The sequence below is a fragment of the Canis aureus genome, chromosome 17, assembly GCF_053574225.1.
Source record: "Canis aureus isolate CA01 chromosome 17, VMU_Caureus_v.1.0, whole genome shotgun sequence".
Lineage (NCBI taxonomy): Eukaryota > Metazoa > Chordata > Mammalia > Carnivora > Canidae > Canis > Canis aureus.
Window position 1 is genome coordinate 47577901 of NC_135627.1, and position 23063 is coordinate 47600963.

At 38.4% G+C, this 23063-nt stretch overlaps 1 protein-coding gene across 1 annotated transcript in view; it reads right to left on the reverse strand.

The window, feature by feature from the left end:
• Positions 1-21826, reverse strand: part of PCDH17 (protocadherin 17) — a 95986-nt gene extending 74160 nt beyond the window's left edge. The window contains exon 1 of the mRNA XM_077855478.1: positions 18998-21826. Within this exon, the coding sequence (XP_077711604.1) occupies positions 18998-21616 (2619 nt within the window). The 5' untranslated portion in view covers positions 21617-21826. The remainder of the gene's footprint in view (positions 1-18997) is intronic.
• Positions 21827-23063: the final 1237 nt, after the last annotated feature.

Here is a 23063-nt window from a genome sequence, read left to right on the forward strand (position 1 = left end):
TTCCATAACTAATTTTGAAATAACAGACAAATACCTTGATCTTGTTAGAGACTATTTATAATTTGCATGGTACGGTTTTTTTTTTTTCTTTTTTATACACAAATGGAAAGAAATTAAGAAATGTTAACAGTGATGCCTTGCAAAAACAGTTGGTCGACCCTGGCTGGTGGCTCACTATCTGCTTTTGAAAATCAAATTTTATTGGAATTCAGCTGGGCTCTTTCATTTATATGTTGTCTATGGCCGCTTTCATGCTTCAATGGCAGAGTTGAGTAGTTGTGACAGAGACCGTATGGCCCATAAACCTGAAGATATTTACTATCTGACCCTTAACAGAAAAAGTTGCAGGATCCTGGCTGAGCAAACCTAAGTCTCCGTTCTTAACCTTATAATTAAAATTTTCACTCCACTCATTCCTGTAGATAAAATACTAATGAGGCATTTTCACATATACACTATCTTTAATTAGGTTACAGTCAAGAAACACACACACACACACACACACACATACATGCCGTTTTCATCTTCTGTGTGACACAGACTTCTCTTACAGAGTTTGCATTTGGAAGGTGCCTGATTAAAAAAACTTTTCATATTTTTTAAGCGAATTTCAGTGTTAGGTGATTTGTAGCATGTTTATATTCAATTCCAAACTACTTAAAACTGTGGAAACAGTACCATCATGGGAACACCTGAAAACAAAATGCACTTAGACACATTAAGTTTCCTGAAGTGTATTACAAGTTCCTCTAGAGTGTACTTAGAATAAGAGTAAGTAACCTGTTCTTTCCCAGAGAAAAGAACTCTTCTGTTCTTGGTCCTTTGTCTCCTTTGCTTCCTTACGCGTATTACAGGGTGTTTTTGTCATTGTTTCTCAACCTCTCCAAAACTATTCCTCCCTTTCAACCGCACCAGCTGGAACCATTATAGTTATTTCTATTTTATGCATGGAGAAACTGAGGCCTGTGGAATTCATGAAAGGCTAGCTGGAGGTCCCAATAAGAGTAAGTAAGAGGAACAAGGTTTCATTGACTCAAAATGTTGCACTCCTTCAAATAAAAAACCTGCAAGTCCTGTATGATCCATCTTCCTTTTGTGTGTACTGTACTATGCTTTCTAATCTATTTATCATTGTCTGATGTATTTTACAGATTTATTACTTTCATTCTAATAATGCCTGTTAATCAATGCTCCCTAAAGAGTTCTGATACCAGGTCACACCCTCTTGAATGGCTTTGTTCCTATAATTGTTCAGCTCTGAATCATATTAAACACAGATAAAAGCAATGAGGTCTATTGGACGACTTTGATTCAAATAAGAGAATCAAAGCCGGTTCTATGATCAAATCTGACTATCCTGGGTTTCTTCTGGAGTCTCCGAAATTTGGAAATATTTTCACTATAAAGGACCAAATTACAGAACCTCTTGAAACTACTGCTGGTTATCAGTTTGAAAGACCTTGTGGCAATGTGTTATACGTACATAGGTCCCAGCAGAGTTTCTGAAGCATAATATATAGAAGCCTTAAAGAATTATTTTCCAAATTGACTTGCATTCTAGGAACTAAGTTGCAGTAACTCCTACTAGCAATTATTCATGCTATAAAATGTTTGTTATATAGATAACTCAACATAAATGCATATCAAACATGATATCCCAACTGGTATAGGAACAGAAACCCTAAACTGAATCAGATGACATTAATTCTCTATTCCTAGCTATATATATATATATATGAGTAACGTTTTTATGCTTCAATTTTCTTACATGAAAAGAGGGGTAAATGAAATCAGATGTTATCATATGTCTCTAACTTTCTGGTATTCATTGCCCTTTTGTGGAAACTTCTCTTCAGTTTCTACCTGGTGTGAGGTTTTCTTCCCACAAGTTCTCCCTGCATGAAAAGCACAGTTCTTAAGGAAGATTTAATAACATCTTACCACTTCGGAGTTTGCTTCAGTAGTGTAAGAAATTTAAAATATCTGGAAATTTTTTTTTGGAAGACGTTCTATCAAAAATTGGTCACTTTTTAAAATGTCTATTTAACATTAAAATAAAAGTGACCAATCCTGGTTTAGAAAGGTCAAAATGGAAATGTATGATAAAATAAATTAACATTCCAGTAAAATTACTTTTTTATAATCATAAACATTCTGGAATAAAATTGTACTCTTATACAACTGCTAACATTCGGGCCAACTGAAATATTGTTTTTATGGAGAATAAGCCTGCATATCAGTACCCTAACTGCTTCAATGTTTTATGTCATTTGCTGTTAACAACAATAATCATATGTGTTAACATTTATTCAACATCTAGTATTGATCATATCCTTTATATGCATAATTGTATTTCATCTTGAATTCCTATGAGAGTTCTATGAGTAGCAAATATTATTACATCTAATAAGAGAACAGAAAAAAAAGTCAAGCAATTTTCTCTGGACCAAAAAGCTAATTTTTTTTTTTTTTTTTGAAATCAAGAACCTTAGGAATTGAATCTCAGTGTAAAGGATCAAACTGTCAGAGAGTAACTGATTAAATTAATGATCCACTAATTGGCCCAGAATTCCAGCATTGTTAAGATAATATGAATAAACATCACTGATATGGAATGATGTGTACCTATGATAAATTATATCATTTTAGGGAAAAAGCAGCTTAGGGTATTATGTTTAGTATATATCTGTAAAAAAAAATCTAGTTGTGTGTCATGCACGTGTGTGCATATAACAGCATGGGAAGATAGACAGGTTTACAAATCCTTATTCAAAACCCTTGCACTCAAATGTGTTTTGTAATCCCTAACTCTTTCATATTTCAGAATAATGTTTTGTTGTACATGTACCCATCCCAGCAGGGACTAGTACAATACCTCAAATTTAAACATGTTACTACTTCTTCAGTAAAAAATGTTCATATTAACACTAAATGGAACATGTAAAGATTAAAAATTGTCTTAAATCAGTTCAAGTCCTAGTCCTTTGGATTTGTACTTAGTGAAGGGATTGTGGATCTCAACAACAACGGTTAGCAATAGCTAGCTATCTCTGAGTACTAAATTACAAGCAATTAAAACTTTTTAATTACAAATTTATTTTCAGCCCACAAATACATAATGAGTTCGTACTATACACCAGGTGCTATTTTAGGTATGATTTTTTAGTAGAAGTTTTGCAGTAAAAATTCCTCTTAAAATATAAAATGATGATAAATATAATGACTATCACTAAAATGACTATATATTAATGACTATAATGATTAAATAAGAGTACAATCATTTAATTTTGGAAAAAACAAAAAACAAAGAAACCCAAAGACACATTTCCTGGACAAAAAAAAAAAAAAATCTGAAATTACTTTTAATGCAAAAAACTTGGATTTTTTGCATATAAAAATTTTATAATAGTTGTTATTCCTGAGAGTAAAATCTCTTCTAGGGAAACTATTGACTTGGCGAAAATCAAATAGGAAAGAAGTAACTGGCCCTGCAGTCAAATGTAGCCAATTCATCCCTGGAGGCTGACTACAAATTCCCAGTTCAATGTTAGAGTAGTTGAAATCCAAAAGGCAATAGACTAGCAGTGCCTGAATCTCAACTATACAGGTCTAGAAGCACAGTCTCAGTGGAGTAGCTTCATCTTTAGAATATCCGTCATGGAGCACAAAAACCAACGGCCCCAAAATCTCATATATCTATCTTTCAATTGTCCTTGAAAAATTCTTCCTTATATATTACTTAATTCTATGTTTTTTAAAAAAAAAACGTTATGTGCTCTGCTTATATGTGCATTAGACACATTTTTGTATGAATATAAAACACAAAGTAGATACTTTTTCCCAAAAAGAAGTGAAAAAAATGGAAGAATTTTTCTCTTTTTTGATAGCCTGCTTTCTCCTTTCTTCTTTTGAAAACAGAATCAGGTTGTCATACATAGTTTGAAAAATAGGTTTTTCCTGTCTCTGAAGGGAGCATGAGTTTATTCAAGCAGAGTTACGTAGTTTATAAAAGCTATACACTTAATATAAAAAAGACAAAGTGTAAAACTCTTCCTGTAGTCTAATTTGATTTAAATTTCCTGATACCCCTTTTCTTAAGAGGACAGAACATCACAATATGAAATGGTGCCCCTAGTAGCACAGTGCATAAACAGCTCAGGCTGAAAGCCTAACAATAAGCTCTCCGTCTATTATTGTAGAACCAATAAATAAGCATAATGAAAATCATGACACATTATTACATTACTCCGGATTGCCTCTATTCATTAAAAAAAAAAAAAAGATGAGTGCATTTAAAATAATTTCACATGTCAAATGACAGTAAGCCTTCTAATTGAGATGATGTTGAAAGGAATATTTGTAAAGGGCAGATGCACAGTCTTATGTGGCTTATATCAAGATTACAATAGAAGCATGAAGAATCTGAGCTATAACTATTTCTTTCCAAACTGAAGATAGCATAGTATCCCAAACAGTCACATTGTTCACCTGCGCTATGTGTGTTCTGACAGTATGAAGTCAATAAAAAACACATTAAAAAGCTTTAGGAAAGACATCCCTGTCAATTAGCCCTTGGATGGATTCTATGTTTTCAGTTTCCCTGTTGATTTAATATACTAGATTATATTAGTAGCACTGGCTTGTAAACAAGGAAGCGCTGAATCCTATTAATGGAGCTATGCTGCCAAAATAATCAGCTTCCTACTTATCAAGTTTCCAAGTATTTGGAAAAGCTGTGAAATGGGATTATAAGGTTAAGCTGTGTACATCTGGCTCATCACTATATAAATATTTCAGAAATTTGATCTCATAGACTGAAAAAACACCTGTCTAATCATGACTCTTTTCCAAGTTACATGAACTTCAGTGAGCAGAGCAGTACGCAGATGCTGACGAGAAATGATGATCCATTTACATAATGAATTTCGTGTTAGGCATATAATTTTATCATATATCACTCTTCCGAGTGAAAACATAAGAACTACTTTGAGAAGTTCTGTGGTATCATACTTATTTTGGTAAAAGGTATTGAGAGAGGTGCAAACTTTTTAAATTCAGGTTAATCTCCTGAAATACTAAATATTGTTTTTTTTTCTTGTGGCGTGGTATATAATTTTAGAGGAATTGGATGTTGTAAGTATAAAGTAGTGTAACATGGACCCAAAGAATAATTAATGAGAGACAGGAGTTTGTGCATAAAATAACAGTAAAAAGTTCAGCAGTCCCTCTAGTTAATTGAAAGCTTAATGAATTTGAACATCAGTTGCTTTAACTAGATCCAGGATTAAACAACTACTCTGGCTCCGTCAAATATACACCAGCCCATTAGGTCTGATTTTATTTTTTTCAAATTTTGTTCAAAAAGGTAATTGTGTTAAAAGTGTACTGACTATGGCTCTTACCGAATTAACTTCAAATGTCCAACTTGAAAACATAGATTTTGAAATTGTGGCCCAAAATGGCAGCTAAAGGTCAATGAATCAAATTTCCAATTATATTTCCTGGGAGCAGATGGGTGCAATGAAACCTAATGATTGAATTTTAAATGCTTTCATGCACCTTTTATCTGTTTCCCAACATGTTGATTCTACCTTAATGCTCTAACAAGATAATAGGTTTATTACAATTAACCAACTGAAATGATATCTCCATTTTCCAATTATTTATATCATATTACCTGGGGATACTGAATCAGAGCTCCTTTCCTCTCCCACCCGTAGTGCCTTTCCATCACCATCCTATACTGACACCAAACAAAACCCAAACTCTAATATCATTAAATAACAGATGTGCCCTGGGAGATTTGATTTCTCTAGTTAAATGATGAATACTTAAAATGAAGCCCAACTTCACTGAAGCTCATTGGGAGATCTGTAATGAAAATAGTTGGAAGGTATTTGTTGAATAAGTTTAACTATAAATTCCCTTTCCTTATGTTATGAACTGATATGTCAGTCTATTTCACTGGACTGTGTAAGCTTAATATATAAAGAAGGTTTATTAAGTGGTTAAAAAATTGTATGTTCTAGGGGCACCTAGCTGGCTCAGTTAGCACAACATTAAACTCTTGATCCTGGGGTTTGTGAATTTAAGCCCCAAGTTGGGCATAGAGTTTACTTAAAAAAATTAAATGTTCTATTTTCAGGAGTGGCAGATGAAGGATTTTATCTCTACTATATCTCAGTAGAGCACATTCTTGCCCAAGGAACAAAAGGAAGGAATTATGGAAAGACTTATTTTATTGCTTTTAAGTAACAGAAATCAATATTTTATCTCTTAAAAGTCTAGATGAAAGGAAATCCAAAAAGATTTTTAACTAATAAACAAAAGCTTACCTAATAAACAAATATATCAAATGCATTTTAATAATGCTAAACATAACATTAGTTCATCCAACCCATCTCAAATTCAACCCACTGCTCTATTGCTCCACTATAGGAATCGACCATAGGCATCTGAGGTCCGAATGTACATATAGTTAAACAGCTTAAGGTGAGAAACACCACCATGGTCTCATCAATGAATGTATCGGAGTTCTTTAAAAATATTTACATTAGATGTAAATGTGCAGTGTTCTTAAGGTATCCCTGTAAAATATATATTTTCTGAATAGATATCACAGAAAAGAGACCAGATGAAAAGAAGAAAAGAATCAGAACAAGTCAGTATAAGTCATAAATAATAATTCCCTTCCTTTAGCTTCAAATTTTGTATTTTGATGGTAATTTTCAAATATCTAAACAACTTTTTGAAATTTCTAAACAAATAATATGTATTCAGATTATATGGTTTCATGTAAAGACTAATGTGCGAAACTTGGTATATCTTCAGGACATTCACATTTTTACCAATATTACTTAGAAGTCACATTTCCAGTAGATTTCTAAGCTGTATTCTTTAAGATAAAGTATGCATGATAGCTCAAGAAAAAGCACAGTCAGAGAAATGAGTAAAATTCAGACCGATTATGGATGATTACAGGCCCAGTTTCTGATCTACTGAGGGGGTATCTGCTCCCAGTACTCAAGCTTCTTAGTGACAGAAAAGCAAGACCCAGCCTGGCATCCTCTCCAGAGAGAGCAGCACCATTGGTGCTATGCCTCTCTTCCCAAAATACCAAATATTCCAGAGTAAATTTACAGATGGGCTCAAACTATAATGTTTGGATAATTGCGGATATAAACGTCCCCTCTGAGAACTTGCAATTTGTCAGTTTATCTTACACAATATTTAACACTATAATCTTTCAGAAAGTCTTTCTCTTGCTTTTGAATGTTAATTGACAATGAATTCTAAACTTCTTAAATTTGCATTTCTATGCTCCTATTATTTTTTCTTTGATTTTGTATCCCAACTATCTGGCAAGTGGAGATAAATTTTTAATATGGCTTGAAAGTTCATTCTGCTTTAAGACTTTATTCTATCAAACTTCCTTATTGTTTGATATGCATTTTTACAGTTAAAGTTTAAAATTCAGAAAAATAGTAATTAAGTCCTAAAATAGCTTAAAAATAGTAAATTATTTCAATTAAGAGCTTTAATTTTTTTTTGCTATTTATTACTTGAATTGATGACTATGGATTGAACAACTCTGCAGGTTGTAGATGTATTTTAAATAACAATACTGTAATGGGCAACATACTGTTTGTATAAAAGCTTAGATTATGTTTCCTCAATATGTGCATAAAAATTTCATACCACCTACATAAAATAGATTTTGAAATTTTGAGAAAAATTTTGTTAGGTTGGGTTATTATTATTATACACTTTGATAATTGCCCACAGTGATATTCTTTCCCCATTATCAGATGGCAAATGGTTGGTACTAAAAGTGATTAAGTCATGAAATTATATATTAACAAATACAAATAAATGCAATCCTAAAATTACTATTTATGGTTTATCTATAATTTCATTTCATTAAAAAAGTCATATAGGAAAAATAACATTACTTTCTTAATAATTTACTAGAGCTGTGTGATTCTTAAGCCTTAACAAAGAGACATAATATTTGGATTGTGCAGTTTTAATACTTCGTAAAGCATATCAAGGAATAGGACAAAAGATAAAAGATATACTCTTAACACTATTTGCTCTTGATATACAGTATATATATATATATTAATGTATAAACCTATATATGTGTGTGTATAAATATAAACAAATTCATTGAAAGCTTGATGCTCATGATCATGAACTTTGGTCATTTTTTTTTCCAGGAACTTGTAATAGTACCAATAGACTTGTATAGGAATTTTTCATTGTAGTTATTAAGAAGGTAACAATTAAAAATTATCAAAATATACCACCTTCAAATAAACTGTTTGCCAGTATGTTTATATAAATAATATCTTAGACTTTGGCCTCTGTAATTTCTAGATTTGAATCTAAATTCTAGCTCATATCTGATCAGATCACAGACTTACAAAAGGATCCATATTTTCAAGTGCTTACTATGTATTAGAAACCTTGTTACTTTCTCCCAACGACAGAGACAAGCAAATTGTATATGGTCCCTGTCTTCCAATATTCAGCGATTTAAGCTGCTTTGTGACAAATTAGCTTTGCCAACAGTTATAACACTGATCCAGAGTTTTAAAGCTGTTGAGATTTAACAATATTCATGTTTTTGTGTGTGTAGATGAATTAGAGCTCTATAAAAACAAAGCCTACATACCACAATCAAAGAAAGAATGAATGGAAATAGGTAGGGTATTAAGTCTCCTGTTAGTCATCCAGTCTCAATATCTTTATTATGGCTCTTTAAAATTCTTATGCATTAAGTAGCTTTAGGATCAAGCATAGAAGAAAAATACTTGCATTGACTTCTGTTGATTAAATATCATTTTCTAGTTCAAAAGACTGCACTTTTCTTTTTTACCTCCCAGTCTGTCCTGCTTTCTCCAACACTGTCAAATGGTCCTACCACCATGTACTTCAAACTTAACCAGGCAAAAGAGGAGCATGATGGAAAATATTATCTACTCCTTTGCGAAAGCTGCTAAAGCGTTACATGTCAACTTTTCGCCTGAGGCAAAATTTAATGGCTGACTTGTGGATCTTTATTTCTAGAGATTTACTATGGAAACACTGACATAACCTTTAACCAGAGCAAACAGAGCCACTCTAATAAGCAGGCAACACCAAACCTAAAAACGCACGAGGAACAGAAAGATCCTGGCAGGAATTAATCTGCCATTTTCACACATCTGCCCGAGGGAGGTATTGTAATTGCAAAAATTTACTCTAAGACTGCTGAGACTCATAGTAATTATGTTTCTTTTTTTTAATAGAAATAGCCACAGGTGGTAACAAATTGGGTTTTGAGATGGGGAACTGGGCATGCATTCTAACCCAAATTACTATGTAATTGTCTTGATTATAAAAAAAAAAAAAATCGTAGAAAGTCTATTGCTCAAAATCAGAAAAAAGAAATTCTCCTTAAATGTATTCCTTGTCTTTCAGTTCTTTTAGTTTCTCTCCACTTAGGCATATAGCTTCATTTGTTGGTATTGGCACATCTGATAGCAGGGCCACACTGTAGAATAGGCTTTTGCCAATAACCCTTAGAAATTCCTCTGAGTGGGATTTATTTAATAGGATAGTTCACTTATTTCCTGCCTTATTATCATCTAGAGATAAGTAGTAGCTTTCCTAGAAGGTCAGGATCTGGAAATGTAGCTAATAATTATTATTATCCATGCCAATGCTAAAAGTGCAAGGTTATAGACTTTTTATTTCAATCTATGTGTTGTATTAAAATGTGTTTGCTATTTTTCACACACACATGCATACACACACACATGCTCTCAATAATCCTCTATCTTACTCTACACTTAGATTCATGCATTAGCACCAACATATTATCATTGTTTTTTGTTTTTTTGTTTTTTTTAAACAGCAAACATATTCCAGGCATACAAAGCCAAATAAGATTCAATAGTCAAGTGTACCACCAAACTTTCTTAACTAGGAAATTCTGGTTTACTCAACCAAGATTAAAATAAGAAATTAGGCACTGGCCTAAAACAAAACAAAATTCATTAATGTAACATGAGGTCACACAAAACTTAAAATAATAATAAAAATAAAGCAATCAAGTGTCTTGCCTTGAAATTATATGAAGGTAAGTTTTTATAAAATCTATAATTCCATCTTAATTATAATGATCATAAAGATAAATCATTTCTTTTTTTCTTTTTCTTTTTTTTTTTAAGATTTTATTTACTTATTCATGAGAGACAGAGAGAGGCAGAGACACAGGCAGAGGGAGAAGCAGGCTCCATGCAAGGAACCGGATGTGGGACTCGATTCTGGGACCCCAAGATCACACCCTGAGCTGAAGGCAGACACATAACCACTAAGTCACCCAGGCGTCCCATTTCTCTTTTATTTTTCTCGACTTATAACTCCCCTTATTCACATTCTCAGTGCAATAAGTTAATTGGGGCAAACTATTTTATAATAGATGCAAAACTGCAAAAACAAAATAGAAAGCAAGGCTTGTGTGCCTCAAGAAGTCACCACAACAAAATTCACCAATATTTAGACAATATTCCACTATTTGCTGACAGAACCATGGAAATAAGCAAATTATTTTTAAGGTTGTTTGGAAAGTTTTTATGACAAATGTTTATCAGAGATGTATTATTAAGCGATTATCGCTTTGAGCTGGAAAACATTTCCTTTTGGAGCTAATTCCCCGCCCCCAGAATGCTAAATTATGATGTTTTTCCTTCGTAAGTTTTGCTGAAATTTTAAGTATATATCTCAAACATTCTGATTTCTTATTGTCATGTCATATACTGAAATGGAGATATTAGCAAAAAAGCACAGATTGGCCACCTTATACTCTGGTAAGATAATGCTTCTCATTGTAATCATAGGTGAATTTCTTTTATAAATATCAGTTCTGCATATTGGAATTGCTCTGGTGAAATACCAAAAAGCTATTGAATATTCAGTCATAAAATAATCTCAGCTTACTCTGATAAGTTATATCGTGTGAAAAATAAAATAAACAGCTTTAAGCAAAGGCATTTATATTGGGGTCTATGATTTGAAAAAAAAATATATATCTTGAAGATAAAAACTATCATTTTAGTTTTCAAAACTGATGGAAGTGTTCATACTGCAAGCAAATATTTAGAAACTTATCCAAGACACTGATAGTGTAAAATTGGGTTATAGAAATAAGAAAGATATTTAAGCCACTGTGACATTTCTGCCTATAATAAAATACCTGTTGCATTGCTTTATAAAAGTAAGCTATTGGAATTTAGGAAATATGTGTATATTTCCACTTGAATGTTATTGAATTGGAGGGCATGAAAATTCTAGGTATAATTATAATCCAATCATTGCTCAGCAATGATTATTAGTGACTCAGACAGAAATGCTGCAAAGAGGTATTTCAATTGCTGACTTATGCTTAAATTACATTTTTTAAAAGTAATCAACAGAAGAAGCTGAAGAAAATATATCTAAAGAGCCATACTTGTTAGAAAGAAATTATTTAGTCACATTTTAAGTTAAATCTGTTATTTAAAAAATATTTTTTGCCACCAAAATAGCACTGGAATTTTTCTGAATATAAAGTCATTCTCTACATGATGTATTAGTATAATTTACAAACAAGCACGCAGTGTCTTAAAAACAAGACATATCTACAAAACAATTATAAAGGTATAGCTTTGAAAGCTTGAAATAGAGTTTTAATACTCTCACTTTCAAATTCTACAAAGGCTGCTTTTAGCTGATAAAGAGAGTAAACAAGAAATTGTCCTTTATATGGTCCCTTTAATGTGTTCCACTAATTAAAAATCAATCAAAAACATTATAAGTTTAAAAAATAATAAATATTGTTCAGAGAGGGTGTATTCCAGAGCCAAACAAGCTTACATGATTATACTTATCTGTACCTTGCCCATTTTGCCTCCAATATAAATATGGTTCTTAACTGTATTACTGAGTAGAAATGTAAAGAAAATAACACAAGTCTTTAAATATTTCAAAATGACTAAAACAAAATGCATTTCTAATACCATTAAATTATTTTAATATATTCCATTCCTCTAATCAAACCAAAGTCTATTTATGTAGATTAGTTACATCTAAAGTCTCATTTACCCAACCTGTATTTATCCTTTGATCACAAAGCTTGTTAACTTAAATGGTCTTTTATTGTTATGATTCATTTTCCCATAATTATGCTGTTTAACTGCCTTATTTTTTGAATAAATATATGCAAACGCGCCAATCATATTCAGTACAGTTATGCTAGATGCTCAATGAACTGTAAGAGCCATTTCACTACAATAAAACTGCCTGGATTAGATCCAGGGCAAGGCCTACAGATACCAGTAATCACAATGCCACTAGGACCAGAACAGATAGAAGTGTGTCACATGTATATCAATAGATTCTCTCAAACACTGTCGGAAACCAATTTTACAGTCTGTCACTGGAAGAACTTTGTGCATACAAGTGAAGGATGCCACCCACACAGCCACAGTTTTGCATCTGTATTTTTGCCTTTTTTTTCGTCTTTCTTTGCTTTACCTAAAAAAATATTGAACTTGTACTTCTGCAGTAGCAAGGAAGTTACAAGCAAACTTCTGCTTAGTCACAGCAGGGAATGTTGATGTTATTAAGGACTTCTTTATTATAGATAATTTATTTCAGGCGACCAAAGGATAGCAATATATCACTGTCAAAGCTGGTGGTGAAAGCTATGACTAACCGTAAAATACTGTGTGCCACTGAAGGAAACTCTTGTCAACGTCTCCTTTACTAAAATAGGTTGACAATAGATTAGTGTAGGTCTGATGAACTTTAAAAGTGTTTTGTAGGTGGGTGGCAAAAGTCAGTCTTCAAATTGATAGGCAAAATGAACTTTATGCCATTCTCTAACAAATATACAGTCATTGGTTAAAGGAATTCAGTACAGGGGAAAAAAAAAAAAACCTTCCCTCATGACTTTACTAAAATACGACTTTAAGATAATGCCCTGTGGGATTTATTAAACAGAAGTATCACTGAGGGGAATACATTCTGGAGCAATGACTAATATCATAATTAGCAGGTGCATTTGTAAGAATTTACCCACTATTGAGTGTATTGCAAGACTTCTCAGCATAAGGGAGTTAAGTTTTACTTCCTAACTGGCATAAGGGCAGCTCTAGCGGCTTTATCCTCCTCCTGTCGTTGTTTCATCATCAGGATTAAGGCATATATTTTCACAATGCCTCTAGCCATCCTACCAGCCTCCTGAAACAATCAGAAACTTGGATGAAAACTTTTTTTTTTTTTCTTAATCTACCTAAACTCCAACCTATTGTTCACTGAAGGCCAGTAGTTCCTCAAATTCTCTGCTCTAGAGCGACTGGCTCTACTTTAAGGAACTTCAAAATGTGTGAAGTTTGAAAACAGTGCAATCATCAAGTTTTAAAATATTTTCAAAGAAAAAATAAAGATTTGAATACATCCATTAAAAAGAGAAGAGCTGCCTTTGAACTAAAAAAGCATATAATAGGCTAATATTTATTCTTGAGTATTTGTATACATTTTATGGGAAATATAAAGACATATATACATATATACACACATTTTAACTTTGCTGAGTTTTATGATTCACATTTTCATAAATATAGGCAGAGCCAACCTTCATTGCAGCAAGTGCATGTAACCCTTTATTAATCTAAACATGAAATATTTTCTTAAAGATATATTTTTATTCGTATAGATCTATTTCTATTGCATTGTATTACACAAGCAGCACTCACAGTAAAAAAAATGAAACCTGATAGTGGTAGCGAAACATAAGAAAAGAGTAAAATCATATTTGTAAATAGTTTTAAATACCTATCTGGAGATTTTTAAGTTTTTTTTTTATTTTAAAATATGTATATTTCTTAATCCTTTGCTAAAAAATATTTGATATTATTTTAAGAGTAACCAATTTTTTAACCTCACATGTAAATCTATTTTCACTGTAAAAAAGTAAATAATATACAACTTTAACTTTACTATGAGAGGTTTCTAGAAATTATGTTTTTTTATTTATTAAATTTCTTTAATGTGGCTTGAACAATATAGTCACAGGTGATGTTTTAGTACATGGAAACTTTTTTCTTGACTAAGAAATATGTTCAAGCAACTGAGACTGGAATTCTAGGAAATACTTTTCTATTATATAGCTTTCATGATCACACACAGCCTTAAATAACATGAAGATGTCAAGAATCAAATTCCAAAACCCTCCATGTAGACTTAGATATGATAATATTTATTGAAATTATAAAATTCACTCATAGAACTTAAAATTATAAACTCACTCATGCACTCATAAAAATTTAAAAGTATCCTACTTCTTTATTTTTAAAAGATGGATGAATTATCATCTCAGCAAAATAATGATGAAGTATTTTACCTAGCTGACATTTTGGAAATTTTATTGAAAACTAACAACTAATAGATGAAGAGGGGTTATTACCTATAAGTAGTTATATCAATTAAATGTAAAAATAAGGATCTGGGCTTTCTAGTTCATATAGTTTTAAAAACTATACTTTTGTGTTTTCTTTCAAAATAAAGAAATGCACCCAAATTTACATTGGAGTGGAGATTTTCATGGATTCACACAAAACTAAGGATAAAAGTAATAATGTATCAAAAATGATAATAATCTGAATTTTAAACTCTTCTTTGAAGAAACTCAAAACACCTTGATGGTGTTTTTTTGGTGTGTTATTTATATTATTTTTAGTATATGATAGAACAAAAAAATGCCTTTTGATTGTGTACTTATATTGACTTAGAGTAGGAATTAATCCTTTCATCTTTTAAAAATTAAAAAAAGTAAAGACACTCTTGGAGGCATCCTATAGGAAAGACACATTCTTTTTTTGTTTAGCCCACCATTACCCTTAGAAATACAGGTGTATATAATTATGGAAATGAGTGCGTGTCACTAATCAAACTGTGCCATCTTAGAACAACACTGCAGAAAAATATCCCCAAAATTATATATGAAGAAAGAAATTGTTCACATGTCTTATGCTTGTTATTGAGATCGCTGATATACTAGAATATGAAGTTTTAAAGATCATGATCTTGGGAGCTCATCAGAGTCCCTATAGTCAAAAGTCTCTTGTATTAGAGAAGTGAGACTAAAGGCAGACAATGTATAATGTTGCTAGTAAAGATATACTTTTCGTTTCACCTTTTCCTTCTAAAATACTGATTTATCATCTATGCTATGTTACTTTAGTCCTCTATGCTCCAATCTCATTTTTATATATTTGGATTGACTGTATTTACCATGTGTTTAATTCCTTTTTATTGAAAAGGCCATGCACATATATCAAAAGGATTTTCTCTTCCTAGCATAGAAAGTCTAAAGTCAATCCTAATGTGAATCTTTTGAAATTGAACTATAAAATACTACATGAGAATGTATTCTTTTTAAAAATTTATTTTAGTAGATCTTATTCTGCAGGCTGAATGTATTTTCTTCTATGAGATCATACTGAAATGACTTGCAGTAGTGCTACAAAAAAAATCTGAAAACACAGATGTTCAAACAAAACTGGAAATTCTCCCAACAGTGAAGAAGTCCCCAGCCTCTTCTCAGTCAGGCCTTCGTTGAAAACACCTGTTGAGAAGTTACCATGAGGCTGAACAAATAATTCTTGATAAGCCTCGATATGCAGTTACTCGTGACAATTAGTAATGATCTCTACTTGATTTTAGATTCTCATATTAACATATGAAATAAGTCACATAAAATGACTAAGAAAAGTGCTTTTATAAATTTGTCTGACAATCTCTTTTCCTTACCTAGCACAAAATCTGTGCTCCTATTTTTCAAAATCAGTGTTATAGCTTTAAAATGAATAAAATATTTCATTGTAACAATGTTGTATTATGACTCACATTATTGAGCATATTTTAATCACTAGTCTATTATTTAAACACTTCACAGACTGACTCTACTTCATCTGAGAAACTTGAAGAAATCCTGAAATAAAATCCTCTTCTCACAAACCACTGTTTCTACATAGTGGTTATTTGTGTAAATCAGCTTACATGATTGTTCTGCATTCATTTTCAATAAAAACTACTCTCATGCCCAAGAACCTACAGATCTTAACCTTAGAAACTGGACTCACATAATGTCATTTGATACTCAGAAACATCTTAATGTAAGCTTTGATATGAGTCTTACACATCCTGAAATCCTTAAATTTCATATACCACTCTGTACCAGTGTATTTCAAAACAATTACAAAGTACGTTTCATTCCATCAGTAGAAGTACACCCCGTGCCCCTTCTAAACAGCACAAACATGCTGGAAAATAAAGCTAATGCAGACCTAGTAGCTGCTAGTCCCAGGGTACTCTGTGGATTAAAATACTACCTTCAGAAATACTTGTGAGATTAGTCGTGTGTTTCCTAGCAGGCTGTGTTAAATATGCACATTAATAAATGCACTCGGAAACAAGGTTATGGATACCTGAGCCCTTGAATTTAAGCGTGTCACTTCAGCACAAAGTGTTTGCAGCATGCTAGTTTAAACAGAAAGAGAAAAGGAGGGTCACCATAGTTACTCTGTTCTCAACAATAGGTACTGAGAAAAACCTGATAATATTTAAGAGGAAAGTAACATATTAGGAATTTACAAAGCATTCTCTATAAAACTTTAAAAACTCAGTAGGAACAAAAAAGAGAAAGAAAGAGTGCCTATTTTAACGGTTTATATCGAGGATATTTCCAGGGCAGGAGCAATATGCCACACTGAGTCACCTTGGAGAAAATTTCCAGAACTTAAAACTGAAACTTTTTCTGTGTTTTTATGGCATGGATTAGGATTCTAGAAGAAAGAGAACAGCAAGGAAGTTTGTTCCTTTGTTTTCTTTTTAAATTACCTCTTTCCCTGCATGTGTGAGATTTGCTTTGGCTTAAGATTTACTGCTGAGAGAAATCGTCATCATCATCATCATCACCACCACTGCCATCATCATCATCATCACCATCATCCATTCCTCAAGCAATGAACAGCTTAAAGAACAGCATGGTGTGAATACAGTATAGGCCCCCCGACCCCTCAAAACCCTCTGGATCCCTCCATCCGAATATGTTCCTCACTAATCTGACCAAGTAATCAGGCTTTCTGATATTCTACTGCGCCCACTTCATTTTTACTGGAACCTAAATAAGAATTCATCTAACAGCATTTGAAATGGAAGAAGAGGCATGAACTCTCTGTGATATCTTTGTAATTGTCAATGGTAAAAATAGAGGAAAGGTATTTAACATATGTGTCTAATAAAATGACTGCAAAAGATCTATAAATACATATTTTAACATATCTCCCTAAAGGGATTATCATAAATACCAGTTTTACACAGTCACAGAAAGACTTTCATAGAAACCACAATATTTTTTAAAGGATATATTTCTTGTTCAGCCTTTTATAGACATCAAAATATCGTGATTACTGGTATACAGTAGACATCATAAAAAGTGGGATTCAATACTAGAATTGATACTTTAGTATTCAGCAGCATCAAGTACAAGAGTGTTTTATAAGGACATTAAACTATCTTAAGAAAATATGTTTTGCTTTTAGCATTTGTCACACTCATGTTGGAAAGGATAAGGTTACGGAATGTACCTATTCATTTTAATAATAAAAACATTACTGAATCAAGTGTCATTAAAAGGTATTTGCTTTTCAAAGCATACAATTAAGAACAAATCAACTTCATTTGCCCCAAACTAATCTTCCTCCCAAAGTGTCACTTTTAGTTAAACTCAATTTTGAATTTCAAGTAGTGCTCATCCAGGATAATTTGTAGCAACATGCATCTATAATAAGCAAGAATTAAGTTTTTCTGTGACACAACTTAATAGTGGATAAAAGAAGCTAGGCAGCGACCAGACAAAGTCCAGTCACCTGCTATTGTTGTAATCTATGTCCATGATGGGTTAGTCATTTAGGTTTTTTAAAAAAATATATATATCAATAACTTTGGATTACACCATCTAAAATATATTAAATTCTCACTTAGCTATACTGGAAATATACAGTATGCAAACTAAATGCATCCTGAAATTCTTTTTGGTGCATCAAGTGCCTTTCAACCATATAAAACGACTCTGTGTACACTCTATTCCTTCCTCAATGACTCCAAGAAACAGCTCTGGAAAACTACAGGACAAAATAGACATAAACTTTTCTTGGACAGTTAATGGTCATTATGCAGAGCCCACATTTATTCAAACTTTTGTAAGAGCTTCAGAACATAATTCACATATTAAAAGTTTAAACTACCCTAAGCCATTAGGATGCAGTTTCTGCTGAGAAGAAGAAATAAAACTCGTGTTCTTTAACACACTGTCTAAAATCTAAAAGGGACTTTTGGTGGGGGTGGGGGGAGGAGTGAAAACTTAGCTCATACTCAGGATCTGAAATTCAGGCTAGCTGCTATCTTGTACTTGAAGAAGAAGTTAACTTCTGAATATTTGAGTATACACTTCTTTCATTTCCGGCATCAGATTTAAAAAAAACACACACACACACACACACACAGAATTAAAAAGCAAATCTAGTTAAAACTTTGTTTCCCCCCTACTCTGGGTATCCTCTGTAATGGAGAGAAATGTCGACCAACAAGTAAAATGAGCTCTAAATACTGAACGCTGCCAACATTTTTAAACCTACAAAAATAAACTTTAAAATACAACAGAAGTACAAACATTCACATCCTTTAGATCTCAGGCTATTTACAAGGGAGGGGTCACGTATAGACAGGTACAGGTAGTGGCAAAAGTGTAAAGCGATTTTCATTGGAAAATGAAAAAAAAAATTCTTTTTTTTTTTCCCCCCTCTCACTGCTGCTGGCAAGGCGGCTGGTCCTGGTCCGAAGGTGTCAGGACCGCTCCAGACGCCAGCAATGAAGTCAAGTCCCAGTTAGGCTACAAGTCTCTTACCTGAATTATGGACATCCGAGTGGCAGGGGTCTCGCTTGCGTTGGTGCCTTGTCCGGTGAAGCTGGTGTGGCAGCCCGCGTGGCCCTGGGGCACAGTCAGGTTGTTGGAGGCCGGTTTGAGGTACATCACCTCGGAGCGGGGCGAGCTGAGGGGCAGGCGGGTCTGGTAGTCGAAGTACATGGGGGAGGTGGCCAGGGAGGGGCTGCTCACCACGTTCATGACGTTCATGGCGTTCCTCTCCTCCACCTCGCTCTGCACCAGCATGATATCGTTTTTGTTGATCTTCTTCTTCTTGCCCTTGCCGCCGCCCAGCTGCGGGTGGCTGTACTCGGCGATGCGGCAGTTGTAGGTGCGAATCTCCTTGTTCTCGCGCTTGCACTTGACGGCGATGGTGATCATGGCCGCGAGGAGGATGATGGAGATGGTGCTCAGGGTCACGATGAGCGGCAGCGACATGTCCCAGTGGTGCTGCTCGCCGTTCACGCGCGGGACCCCCTCGGGCAGGGAGCCGCTCACCGAGCGGATGATGAGCTTGGCCACGGCCGACAGCGTGGGCTTCCCGTGGTCAGTCACCTTCACGACCAGCTCCACCACCGGGGTCACGTCCTCCCAGAAGGGGTGCAGCGTGCGGATCTCGCCGCTGGAGGGATCGATCTCAAACAGGTGGTCGTCGTTCCCGTCCACGATCTCGTAGGTGAGGCGCCCGCTCTCGCCGAAGTCGCTGTCGAGGGCGCGCACGGTGCTCACCAGGTAGCCCAGGCCGGCGTTGCGGGGCACCTGCAGCTCGGCCGTGTCGTTCTGCAGCGTGGGCAGCACGATCACCGGCGCGTTGTCGTTCACGTCCAGCACGGTCACCCTCACGGTCGCGTTGCTCTCCAGGTGTGCGGGCGCCCCCGAGTCCTTGGCGAGCACCTTGAACTCAAACGCCTTGGTCTGCTCGTAGTTGAAGGAGCGCAGGGCGTAGATGGCCCCGTTGGTGGGGTTCACGCTCACGTAGGTGTAGATGGACACGTCGCCGATGTGCGAGGGCAGGATGGAGTAGGACACGGTGCCGTTCTGGCCCAGGTCGGGGTCCTGCGCGAGCACCGAGCCCAGGTACTCCCCGGGGATGTTGTTTTCGTGCACCTGCAGCACGTAGAGCCCCTTGGTGAAACGAGGGGGGTTGTCGTTCTCGTCCAGGATCTTGACGGCGAACGACTTGGTGGAGTTGAGCGGGGGCGAGCCCCCGTCCCGCGCCACGATCGTCACGTTGTACTCGTCCTGCGTCTCGCGGTCCAGCGGGCGGTCTGTCACCACGGTGTAGAAGTTGTCGTAGTTCTCCTCCAGCTTGAAGGGCACGGCCCCCCCGGGCCCGCCCAGGCCGCCGCCGCCGCCGCCGCCGCCGCCGCCGCCGCCGGCCGTGCCCCCCCCGCCCAGGACCCTGCACTGCAGCTGCCCGTTCTTGCCGGAGTCGCGGTCAGTGACCCGCACCAGGGCGATGACGGTGCCGGGCGGGGCGGCCTCGCTCAGCGCCCCCTGGCGCACGGAGACGAAACCGATGGACGGCGCGTTGTCGTTGCGGTCGATGAGCTTGACGGTGACCTTGCAGTGGGCCGGGATGGGGTTGGGCCCCAGGTCCCGGGCCTGCACGTCGATCTCCAGCATCCCGTTCTCCTCATAGTCCAGGTTGCCCTTGACGCGGATCAGGCCGGTCTTGGGGTCGATGGAGAAGAGCTCTCGCACGCGGTCAGGCACGTAGCTGCTGAAGGAGTAGAGCACCTCGCCGTTGGGGCCCTCGTCGGCGTCGGTGGCGTTCAGATCGATGACCACGGTGCCCAGCGGGGCGTTCTCGGGCAGCTCCACCAGGTAGGAGGGCGCCTCGAAGACGGGGCTGTTGTCGTTGGAGTCGATCACCTTCACGTTGATTTGCACAGTGGCCGACCTGGGCGGCTCGCCGCCGTCCAGGGCGGTCAGCACCAGCGTGTGGTGGTTCTGCTGCTCGCGGTCCAGGGCCTTCTGGATGACCAGCTCCGGGAACTTGGTGCCGTCGCCGCGGGACTTGACGTCCAGCGCGAAGAGCCCGTGGTCGTCGCGCGTGAGCAGGTAGGTGCGGAGCCCGTTGTCGCCGGCGTCGGGGTCGTGCGCGCTCGTGAGCGGGAAGCGGGTGCCGGGCGCCGCGTTCTCCGAGATGTCCATCTCGATCTGGTCCGAGGGGAAGGAGGGCGCGTTGTCGTTGATGTCCTGGACCTCCACCTTGATCATGCAGATCTCCTTGTCGTTGGCGAACACCTCGAGGGACAGCTGGCACTTGGCGTTGTGGCGGCACAGGGACTCGCGGTCGATGCGCTGCTTGGTGTAGAGGAGCCCGCTGTCGGCGTCCACGTCCAGCAGGTGCGGCGCGGAGTTCTCCAGCACCCGGTAGCTCCCGGACTTGCTGCGCCCGCCGCCGCCGCCGCCGCCGCCGCCGCCGCCGCCGCCGCCGCGCTCTGCGGGCGGAAGCCCCGGCTGCAGTCGAGCATCCTTGCCGATGTTGCCGATCACGGTGCCGGCCCCTTGCTCCTCCGGCACCGAGTAGTTGAGGTTTTTGAGCGTCAGGGCAGGGGCCCACAGGAGGAAACAGCAACAGATGGACAGGTACATCCCAGACCGGAGGGGTGGGGGCGGGAGCAGCCGCACCGGAGGGGCGAGCGAGTGGGTGCGCGCCAGCCTGGGGCCCCGGCGCAGCGCGCGCGCGCGACGCGAGCCCCGAGTCCGTGGGTCCTTCCTTCCCCGCGCTCGGGGGCTGCGGCACCCCCCCGGGGCCGGTCTCCGTATTCCGCTCAAGTTCCCCGAACCTGTTGATCTACAGCATCCGCACTGGGCGCGAAGCGGCGGCGGCGGCGGCGGCGGCGCGGCGAGGCGAGGCTGCAGGGGCGCGGAGCAAGGCGGCGGCTCCCTGCGGCTGGGGGCGAGCCCCGCGCTTTGTCTCCGCCGCCGGGACTTGGGGACACTCAAAGTTGAGCGACGAGGCCGGCGAGGGGATGGCAACCGCGTCTCGAAGGGCCGGCCACTGGCTTCGCGGGTGTCCCCGGCTCCCGCTGGGGCGCTGCACCTCCACTCCCGCGGCGGGCGCCCGGGTCCTCCTCACATCGGGTGGGGGAGGGAGCGGGGAGGTGTGTCTTCGGGCAGATGGGAAAGTGCAATCCTTACTTGTGTCTCGCCTCCCGTGGTGAAATTGCTGGGGGTGAGGAGCAACGGGGAGACGGCAGAGAGGAGACCGAGCCGGGTGTATTCTGAAGCTTCGCCGGAGCCCTGGGAAACGTCTGCTGGCTTCGCGGGCCGTTCGGTTTTCAGGCTGTGTTTTGCTGCATTTAGAGATCTAATCTCGCATTGCTGGCTGAGGCAGAGGCGGCGGCGGACTGCATCTCCCAGCCAAGCGTATTCTTTTTCTTTCTTTCTTTTTTTTTTCCTCTTTTCCCTCCTCCTCTCGCTCTCGCTCTCTCCTTTCCGAGCAGCCAAAGGGAGGGGAGGAAATGCAGCGCAAAGAACTAGTGTCCCGATTTGTAGTTTCCTCCCTCCAGCAGGCTCCTCCCTCTCTTCCTCGGAAAAGGCTGTCCCCCGAAGTCAGGAAAGCCACCGCCAGATCAGCGTTTGCGGTGTGAGTCTGTGGGGAGGAGGCGGGGGGCGGTGGTGGAGGGTGGTGGCGGGGGGGGGCGGTGGCGGTGGAGGGGAGGGGGGGTCTATAGCTCTGTCCCCGCCTCTGTTCGGAGAACACACACGCTGTGATTCCTCGGTGCCAAGCCAGTAGCCGCCGCTACCATCCCATTCTCTCCCCGAGAGAGCAAGGACTCCTCTCGATGCAGTTTAATTCCAGTTTGCTTTTCTTCCCAGGCGAGAGGAAATCAACAGGCAACTCATGGTTGGAGGTGCAGATCTGAAGGGGGAGGGGGAGGCGGAATAAAAAGGAAGGGGGAGCCACCCTCCCAAGTCCTCGCACACACACACACTCTCCCTGTGTCTCTCGCTAGAAGGGAAACAGTCTCTGCATTCACAGGGCTGGGCTGTCAAGTGCCTCTCTTTTCTTTCTATTCAGCATCTCCTTCCAATG